Source organism: Tursiops truncatus, chromosome X (genome assembly GCF_011762595.2).
Source record: "Tursiops truncatus isolate mTurTru1 chromosome X, mTurTru1.mat.Y, whole genome shotgun sequence".
Classification (NCBI taxonomy): Eukaryota; Metazoa; Chordata; class Mammalia; order Artiodactyla; family Delphinidae; genus Tursiops; species Tursiops truncatus.
In genome coordinates this window covers 37,364,870-37,383,090 of record NC_047055.1, presented here as the reverse complement: position 1 = coordinate 37,383,090, position 18,221 = coordinate 37,364,870, and the positions used below count along the sequence as shown (strand labels likewise).

General features: G+C 46.3%; 1 protein-coding gene across 5 annotated transcripts in view; it reads right to left on the bottom strand.

Moving 5' to 3' along the window:
- COL4A6 (collagen type IV alpha 6 chain) overlaps positions 1 to 18,221 on the bottom strand; it is a 282,926-nt gene that overhangs the window by 25,840 nt on the left and 238,865 nt on the right. For 3 of the 5 annotated variants that reach the window (XM_073798855.1, XM_033849132.2, XM_073798856.1), the window contains 13 exons: positions 16,409 to 16,468; positions 15,105 to 15,149; positions 14,564 to 14,617; positions 13,157 to 13,226; positions 11,977 to 12,084; positions 10,939 to 11,079; positions 10,016 to 10,120; positions 8,090 to 8,250; positions 7,439 to 7,618; positions 6,727 to 6,910; positions 4,055 to 4,108; positions 1,291 to 1,362; positions 772 to 879 (listed from right to left, as the gene is read on the bottom strand). In XM_073798855.1, the coding sequence (XP_073654956.1) occupies positions 772 to 879; positions 1,291 to 1,362; positions 4,055 to 4,108; positions 6,727 to 6,910; positions 7,439 to 7,618; positions 8,090 to 8,250; positions 10,016 to 10,120; positions 10,939 to 11,079; positions 11,977 to 12,084; positions 13,157 to 13,226; positions 14,564 to 14,617; positions 15,105 to 15,149; positions 16,409 to 16,468 (1,342 nt within the window). The remainder of the gene's footprint in view (positions 1 to 771; positions 880 to 1,290; positions 1,363 to 4,054; positions 4,109 to 6,726; positions 6,911 to 7,438; positions 7,619 to 8,089; positions 8,251 to 10,015; positions 10,121 to 10,938; positions 11,080 to 11,976; positions 12,085 to 13,156; positions 13,227 to 14,563; positions 14,618 to 15,104; positions 15,150 to 16,408; positions 16,469 to 18,221) is intronic. The other 2 variants (XM_033849133.2, XM_033849135.2) reach the window with 2 other exon arrangements.

The following is an 18,221-nucleotide window of genomic DNA, read 5'->3' as shown; positions in this document are numbered from 1 at the left end:
GTTACACCCGGGACCTCCTGTCAAAGGCCTGGTCTCTTCTGGAGTCGTCTAACTCCTGCCAAGTCACGCCTCCCTCTTTCTGGGTGGCAGACGGATCTGTAGCACTGATAAGCCCGAGGGAACGTGGCCTCAGATGAGCCCCAGGCTGCAGAGCAGGTGTGGTTCTCAAACTGAGCGTGCATCAGAGTCTCCTGGGGCAGGGGTGCTTGGGAAAAGCCAGATTGCGGGGCCCACCCGCAGAGCTTCTGATCAGTAACTCTGCCAAGGGGCCAAGGCACTGCGTTACTACCAAGTTTCCAGGTGATGCTGACGCTCCTGGCCGAGGGAACAGTTTGAGAACCACTGGTGCAGTGCAGAACAATGAAGCTCAGGTTGGAACGACGGGGTGTGAGCGAAGTCTTTGAAATACGACAGCTTCCCTCTCACTCATCTGAATCTCCTTCTCTGACCTTTAAGGAGTTGATCCAGGAAACTGCCATAGAACTTGCAGTCAGACCATGTGGCAGAGTCCTGGCTCTATCACTAGTGACCTTGTGATCTCAGGTGAGTCACCTTCCATAGGAGCCTCAGTTTCCTCCTCAAATGGCCGTTACTGCTCTGAGATGCTGGCATTCTATAGCTCTCAGCTCTCTTGCCTGAGTATGAAATCAAAACCGTCCCACTTACACCAGAGCACAAACCTAACTTCCTATAGTGGGTGGATGGCTACCACAATCCGAACACACAGTCACACAAAAGGAGAAGCAGGTGAGGAGAAGCTCCTTTTCTTACCTGGCATTTCAGGGAGGTGAACCAATCCTGGACTTCCGGGCTCCCCTTTATTTCCATGCAATCCAGGCTGGCCTGGAGTCCCAGGGAGGCCACGGGCCCCGTTAGGGCCTGAAAACCCAAATATGAGTGGTAAGGGGAAAGGAAAGTCGGTGTGGCTAGCTATGATTTGTGATGTCCAGTCAAGAACCCTCGTCTTGGGAATTCCCTGGTGGTCCAGTGGTTAGGACTCCGTGCTTTCACTGCCGAGGGCATGGGTTCGATCCCTGGTTGGGGAACTAAGATCCCACAAGCTGCACGGTGCAGCCGAAAAACAAAAAAAATTCTAAGCTCTTGGAGAACCTCTCTTATTCTCACCTCCCCACACGGCCCTCTCTAGCAGCCATTCTATTTCCTCAATCCTCAAGGCCGCCCTCTCAGAAGGAATGTGGATCCCCAAATGCTACCAGGCTATCCTCAGCTTCCTTTGGTGCATGGCCCTTACAAGTGTGCTCAGTGGCTTTTTCTGGCCTCATTCCATACCTGGGAATCCGGGAGCTCCTGGAAATCCTGATGGACCGTATGGCCCAGGAATAATACAAGGCAAGGTGATACCTGTAAATGGTAACATGTGAGCAGGTGGTGAACCCCCTGAGTTCCCCCTAGCATGCGCCTTTACTCCCATTCCATCGAATGGAACAGCTAAGTTATTCTTCCCACCCAGAAGCTGGGAGCCCATGCAGAAAAATCGTAGCATCAGAAGCTCTTGGGAGTTACTCCTAGTGCAATTTCTCACAGATAAGAATGCCCCTAGTGTCCAAGTCAGGACATCTCATTCTAACAAAGTTTCCTGTTGTGTAGGAAGAGCAGCAAACGGCAGTTGCCTATTCACCCTGCATTCAGATGGAGCCCCTCCCTGGGATGCGTGCTTGGTGTTAGTTATTATTATGTCCACATCACTAGACTGGAGTGTTTGAAGCCAACACCTCTCAAGTTCAGATGACTGCTCTTTTCTTGGAATGAGGCTTTTCCCAAACCACTGGGTTCTTTTGACACGTGTTATTTGAGATCTACTGAAACCTATTGATTGTCCTTGGTCAGATGGACCCATATGTCTGTACCAGGTAAACACTGAAGGCCACTCTCTCCGCCATGGCAGACAGTGACCCTTCCCTCAGCTCCTCATTTGAAACTGTCAACTCTGCTACTCAGGGAGAAGGGGTAGTCAATTTCACTATTCAAGACATTGAAATTGACCTGCGGAGCCCTTCCCCTGGCAAATTCTTCCTTGCTCGCTCAGAGTACAAATAAAGAGTCTGTAAGATCACAGGGGGGAGGTTTAATAAGATACCAGTGACCAAATTGTTAGTTGGCTCCTTCAAATGCCATTTATAAACAACTGCTAATTAAAATCAGTCTTGCCTATTCATTAAAACAACCCCCTGAGATCTGCTTTAAGCCAGAGTCCACAGTTCTAATAAACTGCTATAGCTTTTGCCTGTACGTAAAAGAAATCACAAATTGCATCTCTTAAAGATGTGTATACAACCTATGATTCAGACTGCTTACTGAACTGGCTAGCATTCCTCCTCCAGTCCCGCTTCCATTTTCCAACTTCAAGGCCTGATGGCATTTTAGCCCGCCTGTTCTAGTCCTAAATCAAAATTGGGAATTGAACAGTATAATGTATTGGTTAAGAGGTTGGGCTCTGAAGCCAGACAGAGCTGAGCTCGTATCGTAGTTCTGCTACTAACTAGTTGTATGAGCAAGATACTCAACCTCTCTGAGCCTCATGTGTAAAATTGGAGCTACTTACGTCATATGGTGCTTGTGAGGATTATATGGAATAGTGTTAACAGCACTTAGCACAGCGCCTGGCACCCTGGGATGTGCTCAGTGAATACTAGTGTTTTAGTATCTTACTTAAGGAGGAGTATTCAGAAGAGCTCCCGCAAGGCCAACCCCTGGATTCTACCCCAGTCAGGTTAGTGACACTACTTTGTAGCCTGGGCAGCAACTCTCTGCCTTCTAGACCTCAGGCTCCTATAGTTATATTTTCACAGGTGGAAAGATGGCCACAAGCCTGATCTTCCTCCATAGGTAGTCATACCCATCTCCATCCTGCCAGATGTTGAAATGACGGAGCTATTTTGGAGGGCTATTTCCCTACTGCGGAAACATGCTTTATGATGGATGAGATGCTAAATGGGGAGAGGGCTGCCAGTCCTGTGCTCGGCTTTGGACTAGGTTGAAGAACTGCCTCGCTAGATGGTATCATGAGAGGGACCCTGCAGAAAACCCTCCTGCCCCAACTATTTCAGTAGCTGATTGACTCTAATGTGTCAAACATTGTAGTTCCATTGCTTTATGTCTTAAAAAATAAACTGGATAAAATACAAATATCTCTGGGCCAGGTCCAAATATGAAGCCATCCATCTTCAATTTATCATGTGTTTCATAGATTCTTTTCACCTGTGATAGCCAGAGCAAAACAAAATCTTTAGAAGATGGGGCCAAGGACAGGCATCTGGAGATGTTCCAGGGCAGGAAAAATACTTAGAAAAGGGAAGATGAGTAGAACCCAGAGGAAATCAAGGACATACTTCCCTTTGCCTCGGACCAGTCCTGTACAACACACCGCATTTGTGTATTGCAAGCAGAGGGTCAAAATGGTGAGAAGGTAAGGACTTCAAGTCATACTGCTACCTGACTCTTTTACTTTACATTCCTGTCTTTTATTTTACATCCCTGAATTCCGAGCCTTCTCCCCAACAAAGCAGAAACCAGCTCCACCCTTGTTCTGTTTTATAAGCGCAACAAATGACCTAGTTATTCAGAATTTTCCCCATTAATGACAAAATTCATCTTCAGGATAAAAAAGCACCTCTGGTTATCAAGTTTCTAATATCTCAGTTGATTCTGGTTCCAATGAATAAATGTCAGACATGTGTGGCTCCTTCCAGGTACCTCCCAAGGCAAGTCATGGCCTCAGTTAAGTTCATAAGTGAAGATGCTCAAGGAAGAGATCAGCCAAGCCATCAACATGCACAGTGAAGGAGCCAGCCCCTCACAGAGACTGCATGCCCACTTCCTCTGTCCTCCCCCCCAGGAGAGGTGTGCTAGGGAGACTTTGCAGCGGTGTCAGCGTGAGTCTTTGCACCCCAGCCTTAGGATCACCCCTCCCCAGCCCGGGCCTCCAGCGTGGTACTCAGACCATTGTGAGTGTCTGAGATTAAGTGAACAAAAAGGAAGGGGTGGGGTTGCCATCATTGGTGTTTGAGAACCTCTAGACCTAACTACCTCTCACCTCCCTGTGTGTCTAAGTCTCCTTGCCCAACCTTCTCCCTGCAGCAGCAGTCACCTAGACCAAACAAGTAAAGAAGAAAATTAAACCGGGACAGAAGTTCCTTGAGGCCCAAGGGAAGTCTCGTCTGTAGCCCACCGATCAAATTCCCTGTCTGGACTGAGTCGAGAAAGCTGGCATCCACACAGGATCAAGGACACAGTAGCCGCTGCAGTGATAACCAGGGTGATTGATTACTATGAGCATCTGGATCAGAGCCTCTTTGGAAACAGCCAGTTGTCTCCTTGCCCAGGATTTGTAATAATTCACACTATTAGGTTGAAAGGCTTCTGATTACTTCATTCCCTTTCCTGGCAACGTAGCTGTCCTAGCCTGAGCCACGACCAGTTGGAGTGAGTACATTTAGGAACAACATCTTCATCTTTCATGGCAAAAGTAATGGCCATAATGCAAATGTTTAGGGCCCACAAGTTAAGTGTTTTTACAATTGTGTGGAAACAAAGCTAGGTTTGAGGAGTTATATTTGGTGGCTGTAGAGAGAAAAAGAAAGCTAACGCTCTTAATTGAAGTAAGTTTTTGGAAAGTCTTGGTATTGCAACAAGAACATTTTCTGCATAAGGCATCTCCCAGGCTATAGCTTTCTAGATCACTAGTTTCCTGAGAACTTTCTGGGTCCAGGGATAGTGAAGTTTGGGACAGAAATGTTCCTGTGGGCTTCCTTCTGTTTCCAAGCAGTTGGAATGTTGATAATATCCAGATTTGAGCATATCTAAGTTTATAGGCACCATGTTAATATAACTCAGTTTAAAACCTAGTTGCCTGCAAAATGGGTTGAACTAGAATGAAGACCCAATTGGCGGAGGGGCGGTGGAATGACCATGAATAATGTCTCTGGGAACAGAGCTGGAAGCAAAGCTATAGCTGACACCAGGACTTCCAAAAGGCCGAATGGTTTTGCTTGACACAATTCCTCACAGCCTTAATGGGGATACTGACTTGGACTGAAATACTGACTTGGGTTTAAGAATCCTGAATCACCCATTTTTAACTTGTACTGTAATCCTTATTAGACCAATTCACAAAAGTACATTTTAAAAGAAATAAATTTTTACAAGACCTGGTATCTGTTTTCTTTTTTTGTAATTCTTCAAGGTGACGAGGTGGAAAGAGGAGAAATAGGTCTAAGAAAAAGCTCCTTGGTTATGGAAAAGGCCCTTTCCTCTGTAAATGTATATTAGTCTCCTGTGGAACACTGCACTATACTAGGCAGGTTGAGAAACACTGAAAAGGATTACTCACCTTCCTTAGTATCCAGAGGCTTACAATGCATTTGGAAAAAGTAAAAGCATTAATGGAAGGAAATATGTAATCTAACTGGCAAAGACATACTATAGGGGTCATGAGAAACCTTAGTGGAAGAATTAGGGCCTATATCGAAGCCTGAAAGTTGGATGGGATGTGAGTACATAGAGAAAAGGAGGAGTATTCAAGAAAAAGGCAACATGGGCGAAATCTTGGAGTTAGAAATGAATATATTGTTTATGGGGACAGTGAAAGATACAGTTGTCTTAGTGTTTTGTTTTGTTTTAATCATGAAGAGTACGAGATAAAGTCAGGTTAGAAAGGTTGGTTGTGTCCATGTTTGGAGACTTCTGAATTCTAGGCTGAGGAGTTTGAACATTATCCTCTATTTAGTAGAGAACATTTGTGGCTTTGGACTAGGGGAGTAACATGATGGAATCAGCTCTTTACAGATTATTAAATTGGCAGCAGTGTTCATAGTGGAATTGAGTGGGGAAAGTCTAGAGGTAGGAAATGAAAAACTACTTAGGAAGTTGTCATTCTTCCATCCATCCATCTATCTATTCATCCATCCATCCATCTATTCCAACGAGCATATAGGTGTTAGCTAGGCATAAGATAATGAGCTTAATACCAAGAAGAAGAAGGGACAAAGATAAGAGGCATTGCAAATGAAGAATATGAGATGAATTTCAAGTTTTCAAACTTCAGACGACTACAGGAAGTGTGGTACCACTAATGGGAACATAGAAGTTGTGGAAACGTAGAAGTTAGGATGAAGAACTGTTCTAGCTGTATGCAAGAAGGCAAGTTAATAGCATAGTACCTTGATCTATAAGCAGGGCTGTCACTCATTGTAATTACTAAAATTCAAGTAGAAAGAGAAGTTATACAAATGGGAGGGATTTAAGGTATGAAATGGAGATCAGACTAGATAGAACTAGGGTCTCTTCTCAATCTGAGATCTCATGAATTAAGGAACGGTTCTTCCCTACTGATGATATTAGAATACAACTTAGAGGATACCTTTCTTGTCCAATTTCCACTCATTCCTTCCATGGCACTTGTAATAAATGGTCATCCAGCTTCTGCTTGAAATCTTCCAGGGATTATGAGCTCATAACCTCCCAAGGCCATTCTGTTATACTTTCAGACTGCTCTGTTGGGAAGTTTTTCACTTAGTAGGGAGGAAATCTATATTGTTCTGTGTAACTGTACCACAGTATGATCCTTTTTCCACATGAAAATCCTCAAGAGGATTGAAAGTAGTGATTCCAGTTGGCCTTCTTATGACACATTCCACGCATCTGGGTCATATCTACCCTCAAGGAGTCAGTTTTCCAAGCCCAAAGCCATCTGATTCCCTGACTCACCTGGAATCCCAGGGGGGCCTGGTTGCCCTGGGAATCCATCTACTCCTTTATCTCCAGGAAGCCCACGAGGTCCAGAAGATCCTGGTAGCCCAATTCCTGGGGGGCCAACTGGACCAGTGCGGCCTTTTTCACCAGGAAGTCCTGGTAACCCCTTTTCACCTGGGAAGCCCTGTCCACCATCACCCTAGACAACACATAGGAAAGGATGAATCATTACTTAAGAGACTTATCTGGAAAGCCCTCTGACCATAGGAAAGAAACACCTAACCAGTATGAGCAGGGCTTTATTTTTTGGTTAAAATTCTCTGTCACTCTAGTTTTTCAATCAATTCTTCTGAGTCGAGTTAATGGGAATGAAGCTTGTCAACCCTGAGTGATCTGATAATGCAAAAGGTTCTAGATTGGTGTGGGTGAGGGGAAAGGACAACTCTGGTGGGGGCAGGTCATAGAAAGCAGCTGGATTACTTGCAATGGAAAGCTCCTCAGAAGCTGAAACATTTTAAGTGATGTGGTCAGTTGTCACTAGCGTTTATCAAGTGAGCCAATGACCCATTCTGAGAAAAAGATTCCTATTTTACAGAAAGGAAAAGCACAGAGACAAAAGTGTCAGTGGCAGAGGCAGGAAGTAGCCATCAGATACTCCCCACCCACCCACCTGCCAAGTCAGGTGTGAGGATTTACAGCACTATTTACCCAGGAACAATCGACTTACCTGAAAGCCTGGCAGGCCTGGTAAACCTGGTACTCCGTCCTTGCCTGGGGCTCCTGTCTCACCAGGGAGCCCCTGGAGACCAGGATCACCCTGATCTCCTGGCATCCCTGATCCTGTACTGAGAGTCGCTTCCCCTTTCTTTCCTTTGGGACCTTCCAGACCTCGAGGCCCAAATACACCCTGACAAAAAGACAGAAGGGAATGATGAGGAGACGCAGACTTCATAGGATTCTGGCGCCTCGCATAGGTCTGACCTAAAACAGGTCCGTGGGTACATTATGGCACAGTTCTGGACACTGGATTATGTCGTCATCTTGGATTATAATTGCCCATTTATTTCCTTACCCTTTCTAAATTTTGAAATCTTTGAGGATGGGAACCTTGTGTTCAGGGCCTGGCACAGTTCTAGGCAAATGTAAATAATTTTGTGGAAGGAAGGGAGGGAGGAAGGGAGGGAACATAGGTAGGTTAAAGCAGAAAGGGACTTTCAAGATACCTAGATAGACTTCTTCATATTATGGATCAAAACCTTGAAGGTCTGCTTCATCCCCATCTTTCTTTTATGTGTTTTAGGAAAGTGATTGGTGAGGAGTGAGGGGCATTTAAAAGCTCCCATTTGCTCCCTCAGGGCCAAAGTTTGGTAAGACTTACTGGATCCCCTGATGGGCCCTGTGCACCCCCAAAGCCTGGATCTCCTCTTGCTCCTTTCAGGCCCGGAAGGCCCAGGAGACCTGGTGGTCCAGGTAGGCCTGGCCCCCCAGGTGGTCCAATGTTTGGGACACCACCATCACAAGCACAAAAACCAGAGTCCCCTGGAGGAAAAAAAAAGACAACATTAATCTAAGTGGGCCATCTTTCCAAGAAGAAGGAAGACCTGCCAGCGGTAATTCGTGACCTGAACAACTCCATGGAGGAAATCAGAAGGCCTGCAGAGAACAGACTCGAATGAACTAGGTTCACTTTCCATCAAAGTACATCTGTGCTAGTGATTTGGATTTCAGTCTTCTGGGGTGGAGCCCAGCCATCAGTGAGTCTAATGTGCAGCCAGAGTTGAGAACCACTGACCTACACTAACCAACTGAGAGTCCGGAATCCAAGCCACTTGAACATACTATTCACCAGAATGTCTTTCCCCCGTCTTTTGTACACAGAGACAAATGCCAAATAAATTGATGACAGAGATTTCAGCAAAGCATCTTTGAAGAGATAGCAAGGAGTCACTAGCACTATAGCCCAGCCACTTATACCTTCCATGCTTCTGGTCTAGGAAATGAGACTTTGGATCAACAGAGATGACTCTGAGTTTCCCTAAGATCCTGAAGGGCCTCTTCCTACCTTTAGAAAAGCGATAATCCCTGAAACTCTGAAAGAACAGCCTGTTCTCCAAATAATCATTTCTCGAGTGTGATCCATGACCTCCTGCCTGAGTCACCTGGGATGCTTGCTTATAAGGCAGCTTGCTGGGCCTCACCCCAGGTCCAATCAGTCAGACTCTCAGGCGGCCAGGTCCAAGAATCTAATTGGTAGTAATTTCCCCTAGGTGATTCTCATGTCCAGTGAATCACCTGAGAATCACTATCACTATTCCAGACTTAGAGAGAGAGAGAGAGAGAGAGAGAGAGAGAGAGAAAAAAACCTTCTGGTCCCATGGGAATATAGGAGGGGAGGCATCAGAGTTGGCCCTGTTTTTAAGTATGAGAATGGTATCAAGAAGCACACTAGCTCTGCAGTGAGTCAGGGAAGGGCCAAAGTTGACATCCTAGGTCGAGACTTGAAATTTAATATCCTTTGCCCTCAACCATCTTCCCTGGATCTAAAAATTAGAGATGGGGCTTTCAAAAATTTCTGAACTAGCTCCTATACTTACGTAGTGCCATTTTATGATAGGGCAATGAGAAAGGAGAGGAGTGAGTTAAAACCTTTCTGTTTGAGGTCGAGGAGAGCTGTAAATTCCTTGAGAGAACAGGAGAGATCTCAGGTACCTGAAACCCCCAGGTATACCCAAACCTCTCTTCGGCCAGTACTTTCACCTCTTCCTCCACCCTGCCCTGGGCTGGAACTATAATGAAGTGATTTATTTGCACTTTAGCATCTGCCCCTCAGAGTATGAAATGGAGGAATGACCCAACAGAAAGATGGAAAGTGCAAGGCAGACGAAGGCTGGGGCAATCAATCAATCCTTCAGTCAATCTGTGGGGATCGGAGTTGTTTTCCTGGAGCCAGTTGGCTTTTTCAGAGTTCCAGGTCTTGACCTCTCCTTCGGGCTGAAGGTAATCATAAGTGACTTCCTGCCTTGCCCTTGCAAACTGAGAGGGGCTGCAGAATGTGCAGAGTAGCTTCTGCAGGTGGAGGGGGCAGGTAGAGTAGCCTGGGGGCCACTTTGTCCTGTGTGACCTCAACCGCCAGCCTCAGTCTTAGAGCTCCAAATAGAGCACTTCCAACAGTCGTATAATCACATTCCCACGCAAGATCCAGGATTCGTCCTGTTCAGGTTCCCAAGGCTGTTAGTTTGCTTCTTCCCAGAGGGCCTTCTCCAGGGAGTTTGGGGAACAAAGAAACCTAAGGGGACAAAATCACCTTTGATTCCTTTGAGGCCTGGGTTTCCTTTTGGACCTCGTTCTCCTCGGAGACCAGGCAACCCTGGCTCTGTGCTCTGTAGAGTTCCCGTCTCAAATGCTGGACCTTTAGGGAAAAAAAACATAAAAGATTGGCAACTTACAGGAGCCTGGGCTCATGTGACTCAGCATAGCAGCTCAGTCACCAAGGGTCCTTGAGCCCCAACCACCAGAGCAGAGACACCCTTCCCCCCAAAAATCCAAGACAAGGACCCAAAGTCTGTAGCAAGTCCAAACTCTGTTGGCTCAATTCTCTCTACTACTACTACTTATAGGATGTCTACTATGTTCCAGGCACTGGACTAGACACTGGGGATATGGGAATAACCAAGGCAGCTTCAGCAACTCAGCAGTCCCCATGTCTATCCCAGGAAGTCCTCTTAGGACAAAAGAGGAGATGGGTACAAGCTGCAGTGGTCAGGGGTTGCAGGTTACAAAGAAACATGCGGGGCATATTTCTAGCCTTTTTCTTAGAATCTAGAATCTCATACTCAGGTAGATGACCTAAGGAGAATAAGCCCTGTGGAGGATTTTAGCAGCCACTTTGAGGATCCAGGCTTGGTTTCCTGGACTCTCAGCCCGTGCCGCTGGAGCCCTGAGGACCAGGGAAAGCTTGAAAGAGCCAATGCTGCTCCTTCAGGAGCTGCAAGACCACAGGCCTAGGGGCTGAGAACAGTGAAGGGGGAAAGGGAATGACTACGAAGTCAGAAGGCATTAGGTAGTGTCTGATCATCGAGATGGCCCTCACTTGCCTATTCCTTGGTGAACACTCTGATCGCTGTGGTCCCTAACCTGTGAGATGCTCCCTCCCTCAAAAATCAGGACTGTTCTGCAATCTGGATCACACCTGGATCTCAAGACCAAAGAGAGAAACAAACGACTTACCGGGTAGGCCTGGTAGGCCTGGTAGGCCTGGCAAACCATCTCTGCCAGGGAGGCCAGCTGCCCCAGTTGTGGTGTGGCCGGGGTTTCCTTGGTCCCCCTTCAGGCCTGGAACTCCCTGGAGCCCTAGAGTACCGGGGCCACCTGGAAGGATAAGCCCACACAAAAATGCTCATCACATCACCCGCCTCTTCAGGGGATTCCAATCAGTGCCGATGTTAGACACTAGCTCCGAGGGAGAATTTGGGAAAGCATTTGCCCTTCTCCTGCAGCTGAGTTAGAAGGGTCCCTAGGAATCAGCTAGCCTAACCTCTTGGGAAATGGAGGCCCAAAGACGTACAGAAACATGGTCAGGGGTGCAGAACTTCTAAGTGGCACCTGAGAGGGAAACCTGGGTCTCCAGCCTCCCATTTCTAGATTTTTTCCACCTTGGTGCTGAGATCAGCTGTACCTCCTCCAAGGGGCCGTTTTAAAAGCACAGGTATCCTTACAGAGGCCCATCTCCAGAGAATTTAGAAACTGCTGTCTTTAAAAGTAATGTCTGAGGCTTTCTATTTGGAACATCACTGCCTCCCAGACGCTGGCATGCCCTTTCTCTGTTTACTACTATAGAGTGACATATGGGCGTGTTCCTCCAATGACTGTGTCAAGGATGTCGTCCACAGGATCCTGGGTTAAGCACAGAGTGAAGGGCTGGGTACAAACTTTCGTCTGGGCTTTTGTTAGCTCCTTCTGGCAAGCATCAACTGGGATGGCACATAAACAGAAGGGTGACAGGGCTCTGGCAGGCCAACCCAGGTCCCCTCATTGATGGTCTGGGATTGCCTATGTAGCTATGGTACATTCCTGAGGTCAAAGGAAAGCTGCTTACCCAGGCCCTATTCTCATATACATTGGCCTTGGGCTTGCAGCAGGGAGCCTACTGACTATAGTCTACCTTTCTTTTGACTGTGGCTGGGTATGTACCCAGACCAGAGTATAGAAGGGGGTGCTGAGCACCAGAGTGGAGATCTGTGCATGGGGTGGGTTAGTTTGTTTTACCTGGTAAAGCTGGTAATCCAGGGGCACCAGGAGGGCCAGGCAGGCCCTGGATGCCTTCATCTCCTTTAAGGCCTGGGAGGCCTGGCGTACCAGGGTCTCCAGGATAACCTGGCGTTGCAACAACAACAAAAAAAAGCAGTAAGCAAACCGAAGGGAGGCCCACAAATGCCACAAAATGCCTCAAAAGAGTTGCAAGGAGATGTCCTCAGGTTAGAAGCGCCTTTCTTGCCCTTCACAGGTCTCCCAGATGCTAATGCTCTCATGTGATAATGGGCCTATTTGAGCTAACGCTCTCCTACTGTTCAGTACTGGTCTGGCCAGGGCTTACCTTCCATGGTAAGATCTGATAAGTACTAGGAAGGTTCTTCTACTACTAGTAATCTTTTGTCACGCCTCAAATCTCTGCCATTTGGGTTAAGGTGTCGAAGCCTACTCTTCATGTTATACACAGGTTTCTTGAGCGTGGAACACAGGAAGCCACTGTCAACCATTAACACCTCAGCTTTAATGAGTTTACCAGACAGGGCACAGGCCTGAGAGGATGTGAGGAGAAGGAAGTTAGGAGACCCAGATGGAAGAGGCACTATAGGAGAAGCCTTTGGTCAAGCGAGAAGTAGCTGGAGACACTGACATCTAGATCTCTAGAGAAGGCGAAGGGAAGAGTTGGGCACACACAGTAACTAGAACAAGGAGAGGTGAAGGCAAACTTCCAAAGTGTCACACTATTGAGGGCTGTCCTAACCGAAAGATACTTGCTCCCCTAACCAAAGATACTTTTCCACTTCCTGTGAAATTGTCAAGCTCGAGCATGCATGGGATCACGTACATGAGACCCTGTGTGTCCCAGAGTATCAGGCTGAAGTTAGCCTAGCTGGGAGGGTATGAATCCTTCCCTAAGCATCACTAGGAGAACCATTTTTAGCAAATCCAGACCCAGGCCAACGCAAATCCTAGTCTTGGTGGACCCAACACAAACATGGAGTATGGGGCTTGGCTTCTTTGCCTAAGACATTGGAGTTAGATTCATTTCCCAAGTTTAGGATCCACGAGTGGCCCTTGTGGGGATCGGGTTTAGCAGCAATCCAGTGGCTGACAAAGTATCCTCTTAACAATTACAGGGGATATAGAAGTCAACTTCCTATCTTTTTTTTTTTCCACTCCAATCAATGAAAAGTTGCACCTGAGATCACAGCACCATCTGTATCGATGAAAACATCTGGGCCTGGCAGGCCAATGTCACCCTTTTCACCCTGCAAAGATTAAATACATTAAACACAAATATTTCTGTGACCTCATCACATAAGATTTATGTTCCCTCAAAACCATTCCCTGGGACAATGGAAGGTTCCTCCTTCTGTAACCCCTGATTTCCAGGGCCAAACAATCCATAGGTTAATTTCAAAGTCCAATAAATTTAAGATGAAGGTGACACAAGGCAGCCCAGAGGCCTGACACTCAACTGAGAACCTGTCAAGGACAAGGGATCCCAATTTTATCTTGCAACCTGACTCCAAGACAATCTGCTTCTGGGCCTGGGAAACATATGGCAGGAATAGAAAATATGGCTACACCCAAGAGGTGCTAAGGAGGGAACAGAGTTTTAACTTTTTTCGTTGCGGAGCACAGGCTCCGGACGCGCAGGCTCAGCGGCCACGGCTCATGGGCCCAGCCACTCCGCGGCATGTGGGATCTTCCCAGACCGCGGCACGAACCCGTGTTCCCTGCATCGGCAGGCGGACTCTCAACCACTGCGCCACCAGGGAAGCCCGAGTTTTAACTTTTATTTCCCACTTTCAGCAGGCTTGGGACTCTGCTACTGTCACGGCCCTTGTTAGTGGGTGATGTCAGGCAGAGGAAGTCAAAAGAGTCCTAATTCTCTCAAAAGGGAGACTCAGGTACCAGAATCAGACAGACTGGCATATCCAGGCTTGGGAGGTAGGAGCTGTCTGCCCCAGGTGCAGGCAATAAGGGGATGCATTGCTTGAGAGAATTTAAAAACGATAACAAAACCCAAAAGTTGGCAATTCTAAACAATGTCAATAATAAAATATTTCTCCCTGTAGGGATGGATTTGCTTGTACGCATTTCGTGTGAAAAGGGTGACATCTAAAATGTCAAAATACTAAAAAATACTCCATTTCATCATATAGGCATTTGCTATGATCTGAATGTTTGTGTCTCCCAAAAATTCACGTTGAAAACCTAGTGCCCAAGGTGATGACGATATTAGGAGGTGAGGTCTTTGGGAGGTGATTAGGTCATGAGGGCAGAGCTCCCACCATTGTTAGTGCCCTTATAAAAGAGGCCCAAGAGAGCTAGCCTGCCCCTTCCACCATGTGAGGGCACAGCAAGAAGTAGGCAGTCTGCAAGCCGGAGGAGGATCTTCACCAGAACCTAACCATACTGGCCCCCTGATCTCAGACTTCCAGCCTCCAGAACTATAAGAAATAAATTTCTCTTTTTTTTTATAAGCCACCCAGTCTGTGATATTTTGTGATAGCAGCCCAAATGGACTAAATAGCATTTATACTAATTCTTCACCCTTCCATCTCCTCAATCCTGGATTTTCACTTCCTAAAAACATTACCTTAATTCCTGGGAATCCATTAAGCCCGGGGAAACCTGAAGACCCCTTCTTGCCCTGTGACAGAAACATAGTTACAACTGAATTGAATGTCTAAGAGCACAAGAGGGGCTGGTTTTTGGATTAGGCCAGGGCAAATGGCACAGGGATTTTGGCCGGCATTCCAGGATATATATGGATCATACCTGACTCTGGAAGCCGTAAAATGTTCCAGAAGGCAATATGGCGCTTAGGTAGCCAACTTGCATGTTAGGAGGTACAAGGGCCACGAGGCTAGAGACGAATACAAGCAGGCTGGCTTTGCTAGGCCCTGATAACATGTTAAAGGAGTACTACTTCATCATAGGACTGAACACTGGACACTCATCTTCTTGGGTAAAAACAAAAGAAGTGAGTGGCTGAGATTCTATCAAACAAAGAGAGGCGGACAATTTGAATTGTAAGCAGTGTTTCCCTTTGCATTGATGGTCATGTTAAGTAAAGCAAGAGGGCCTTCTGATTTGGATTTTATACACTGAGGCTTTAATGATATTAACCAAAATACCTGACTCCCTGGAGGGCCTTGGACTCCTTCTAAACCCGTGGGACCCTGTAAAGAGAATAGAGGTACCTTAGAAGGATTAATAGCCCATACTAGACAAAGCAACTAGACTTACATAACAAAGCTCTCCAACTGAGATCAGGATTTAGCAGCTCCTAAAACCAGGTAAGAGAATGTTCCTAGACGTGCCTTAATGACTTCTTTCTAAGCACTAATCCATCAGGCTGAATAGGCACACAGGGAAATTTTAAAGAGCTAAATAAATGGAAACATTTTAAGTACTATGTGGAATTGGGTAGAAGGGCTGGGTGGTATTATACTTAGTCTGCATTAGTTCCAAGTCATGAGATTTTTAAATAGATTGTGGGAGGGCCTCTTGTCTCTCTCCCCCAGTGCATTTTTTGTTGGTGATTTTGTGTTTTCAAGACAGGGGAGTAGAGGAAAGTGGAGAAGGAAATGGCAGGGTAATGGATGAACATTGCAGAATACTCAAAAGACTCTTGACAAACTTCATGACCAAGCTAAAAAGACAATTAATTCTCTGAAGTGTTGCTTCTTTAAGGCTAAGGTTGGCCAATTACTAACAACGTAAGACCTAAGTGCCTGAAGCTAGGAATCAGAGAGGCTAACAGTTATTTCTCCACTTGAAGTGAGATTATTATTGGAAACTGTTGACTCCAAACATTACTCACTATGTTCTAGAACTTCCCAGGTTTGTTTCTGTCCTATAAAAATTGCACTTGGTCCTCTTTCTTCCATTCCTGCAAACTGCCCCTACCCCACCTTCCCTCAGGATAGAATGGAATGAAAGTAAGACATGTCATTCTTTAGCCCAGAAGATAATTATAGTTGAGGACAAGGAGAGTAAACGGGCTGAGGAACCACCTGCTGTAGGGAGTACAGTAAGTCCCCTACATGCGAACGAGTTCCATTCCAAGAGGGCATTTGTAAGTCCGGTTTGTTCGTAAGTCCAACAAAGTTAGCCTAGATACCCAACTAACACAATTGGCTATATAGTACTGTACTGTAGTAGGTTTATAATACGTTTGCATCTTTGAAAGGTTCACAACTTGAAGGTTCGTATGTAGGGGACTTACTGTACCTCATTCCTTATTCAAAGGAGCCACTAAGTCAAGGGAATGTGGCAGAAGGGAGAGGAAGAGGTCTTAGGGACCTGCCCGAGGGTTGAGAAAGAGAAACAAGAGAAGCTTAGGAGGCCATCAAGTTACATAACAGAGATGCAAACGGAAAACAAAAGGGACCGGGTGACTTGACAGATCCAGGCAAGCAAAATTCCAGGTTCGTACCCTAGGTCCCGGCAAACCAGGGATTCCCTTTTCTCCTTTTTCTCCAGCAATTCCAAAACCCTAAAGGAAAAAGAGACCACAGATTATAACATTCATTTCGTCACAGGTCTCCTGGCTCCATCCAAAGCAAGGTGGTTATTTCCAATCAGCTCCACTGTCCCACTGGGGAAGCTCAACCATGCTGAGCATCTCGTCACCGCCTGAGAAACACATAGGCCTTGAAGATAATTTGAACCATTCATTATAGGCTTCTTTTTGGTTCTAGAACTAATGTCTTCTCCCCAAAAAACTATTACAAGTATTTATGGAAACACGAACTAACAGCATAGAAATAATGACAGATCTAACCTCATTGATTTTACAGATGCGGAAACTGACACTCAGAAGGGTCAAGCATCTTGCATGGGTTAGAGAGTCAATGAGACAGTCAGGGCATTAGCTTCCATTCCAGGGCCCTTTCCAAGAGAACAGGCTGCTTCCCACCATCTAGGAGCTTGGGTCAAAGATGACCCACAAATGGAGAATTGTGTTAATCCTTGGGGATCGATGCTAGAGAGAAGAGCTTTTGCCCTTTGGAGACATGATGACTGCAACATCCTCTTCAGTGGGAAGGAGTGTTTCTATCTAGGCGTGATCTAGAACTGTGCGGGCTTTAGGAACACTCTCAAAGGGACTGCAAGATGGTCACCAACCCCTCTTGTCCTGCTCACAGAAGGTGAGGGCTTGCAGCCATGGACATGACTTGGGGATTCTCTAGGAATAAGCAGAAATCCAAAAAGCAGAGTGAATGAGAGAGCTTCCTCCCCTCTGGGTCCAGGGCAAGCACATTCTGGGCCCCCGAGATACAGAAGAATTCATTACCAGAGTGGATAAAGTCTTTCATGGCAAATGTAATCGAGGTCACTTTGTCGTTACTGTTTAAAATGGGACTTCCTGGAGCACGGATGTTGGCAGATAGCATTTAGGCCTATTATGAGAGTAAAGGAGGCAGTGAAGTTCTCTCAAATGTGAGCTTGTGAAAGACACTAGATGTTATGGCACACCTCCTGTTGTCCTCTTGATGTGACCTGGCTCAGCTAATTGTCAAAGCACTGCTCCAATCCCATTTGTAGTTTTTTTTTCTTCCTCTTTCATACTCAGAGCATTCCCGTGGGTACAGTTGGCTGAATAGCCCTTAGTTTTCTAGGCCCAAGTTTTTACTTTCTTTTGTTTTTAAAACGTGAGTTGTTTTTACTGTTGTTGTTGTTGAGGAGGGCAGTGTACGTCTGTGAAGGGTCCAACTCAAAGTAGCCTTTGGCTCCTACTTGCCTTCCCTCTTTTCTACATCCACAGTTAGGAGTCAAATTGCTCAGACCTCATGCTGAATAGGGTTTCTATTTGAAAGGCCTGTGTGTCAAACTGAATGCAAACTTAGTTCTGCAGCTCAAATTGGAAACCAAGGCATGCTGCCCCCTGGTGGCATGTATCTATTGGCGGCTGAAGTCAAACACTTCACGGAGCCTTCCCTGGCCTGTGCACAGAAGCTACGGCAGCCCACGCTGCCCCAAACTCTTCAAGCCCTAAGCCAGGTTCCGGATGAAAGTCTGTGAGAGAAGGTCTGTATCACATTCACTTCTGTCTCCTCCAAGGCATGTTACTGTAGCCTGACACATACAAGGTGGTCCAATACATACTTGTTGAATTAAATGGAACAGTGACCAAGGGAAAAAACTGTTCAAAAGTGTGAGGAAAAGAATGTCCAGGTACCATCTCACAGCCTCCACCTATCTTTACCACAGTTGTAAAGACAAGGGGCCCTTGTCCTTCTTCTCCG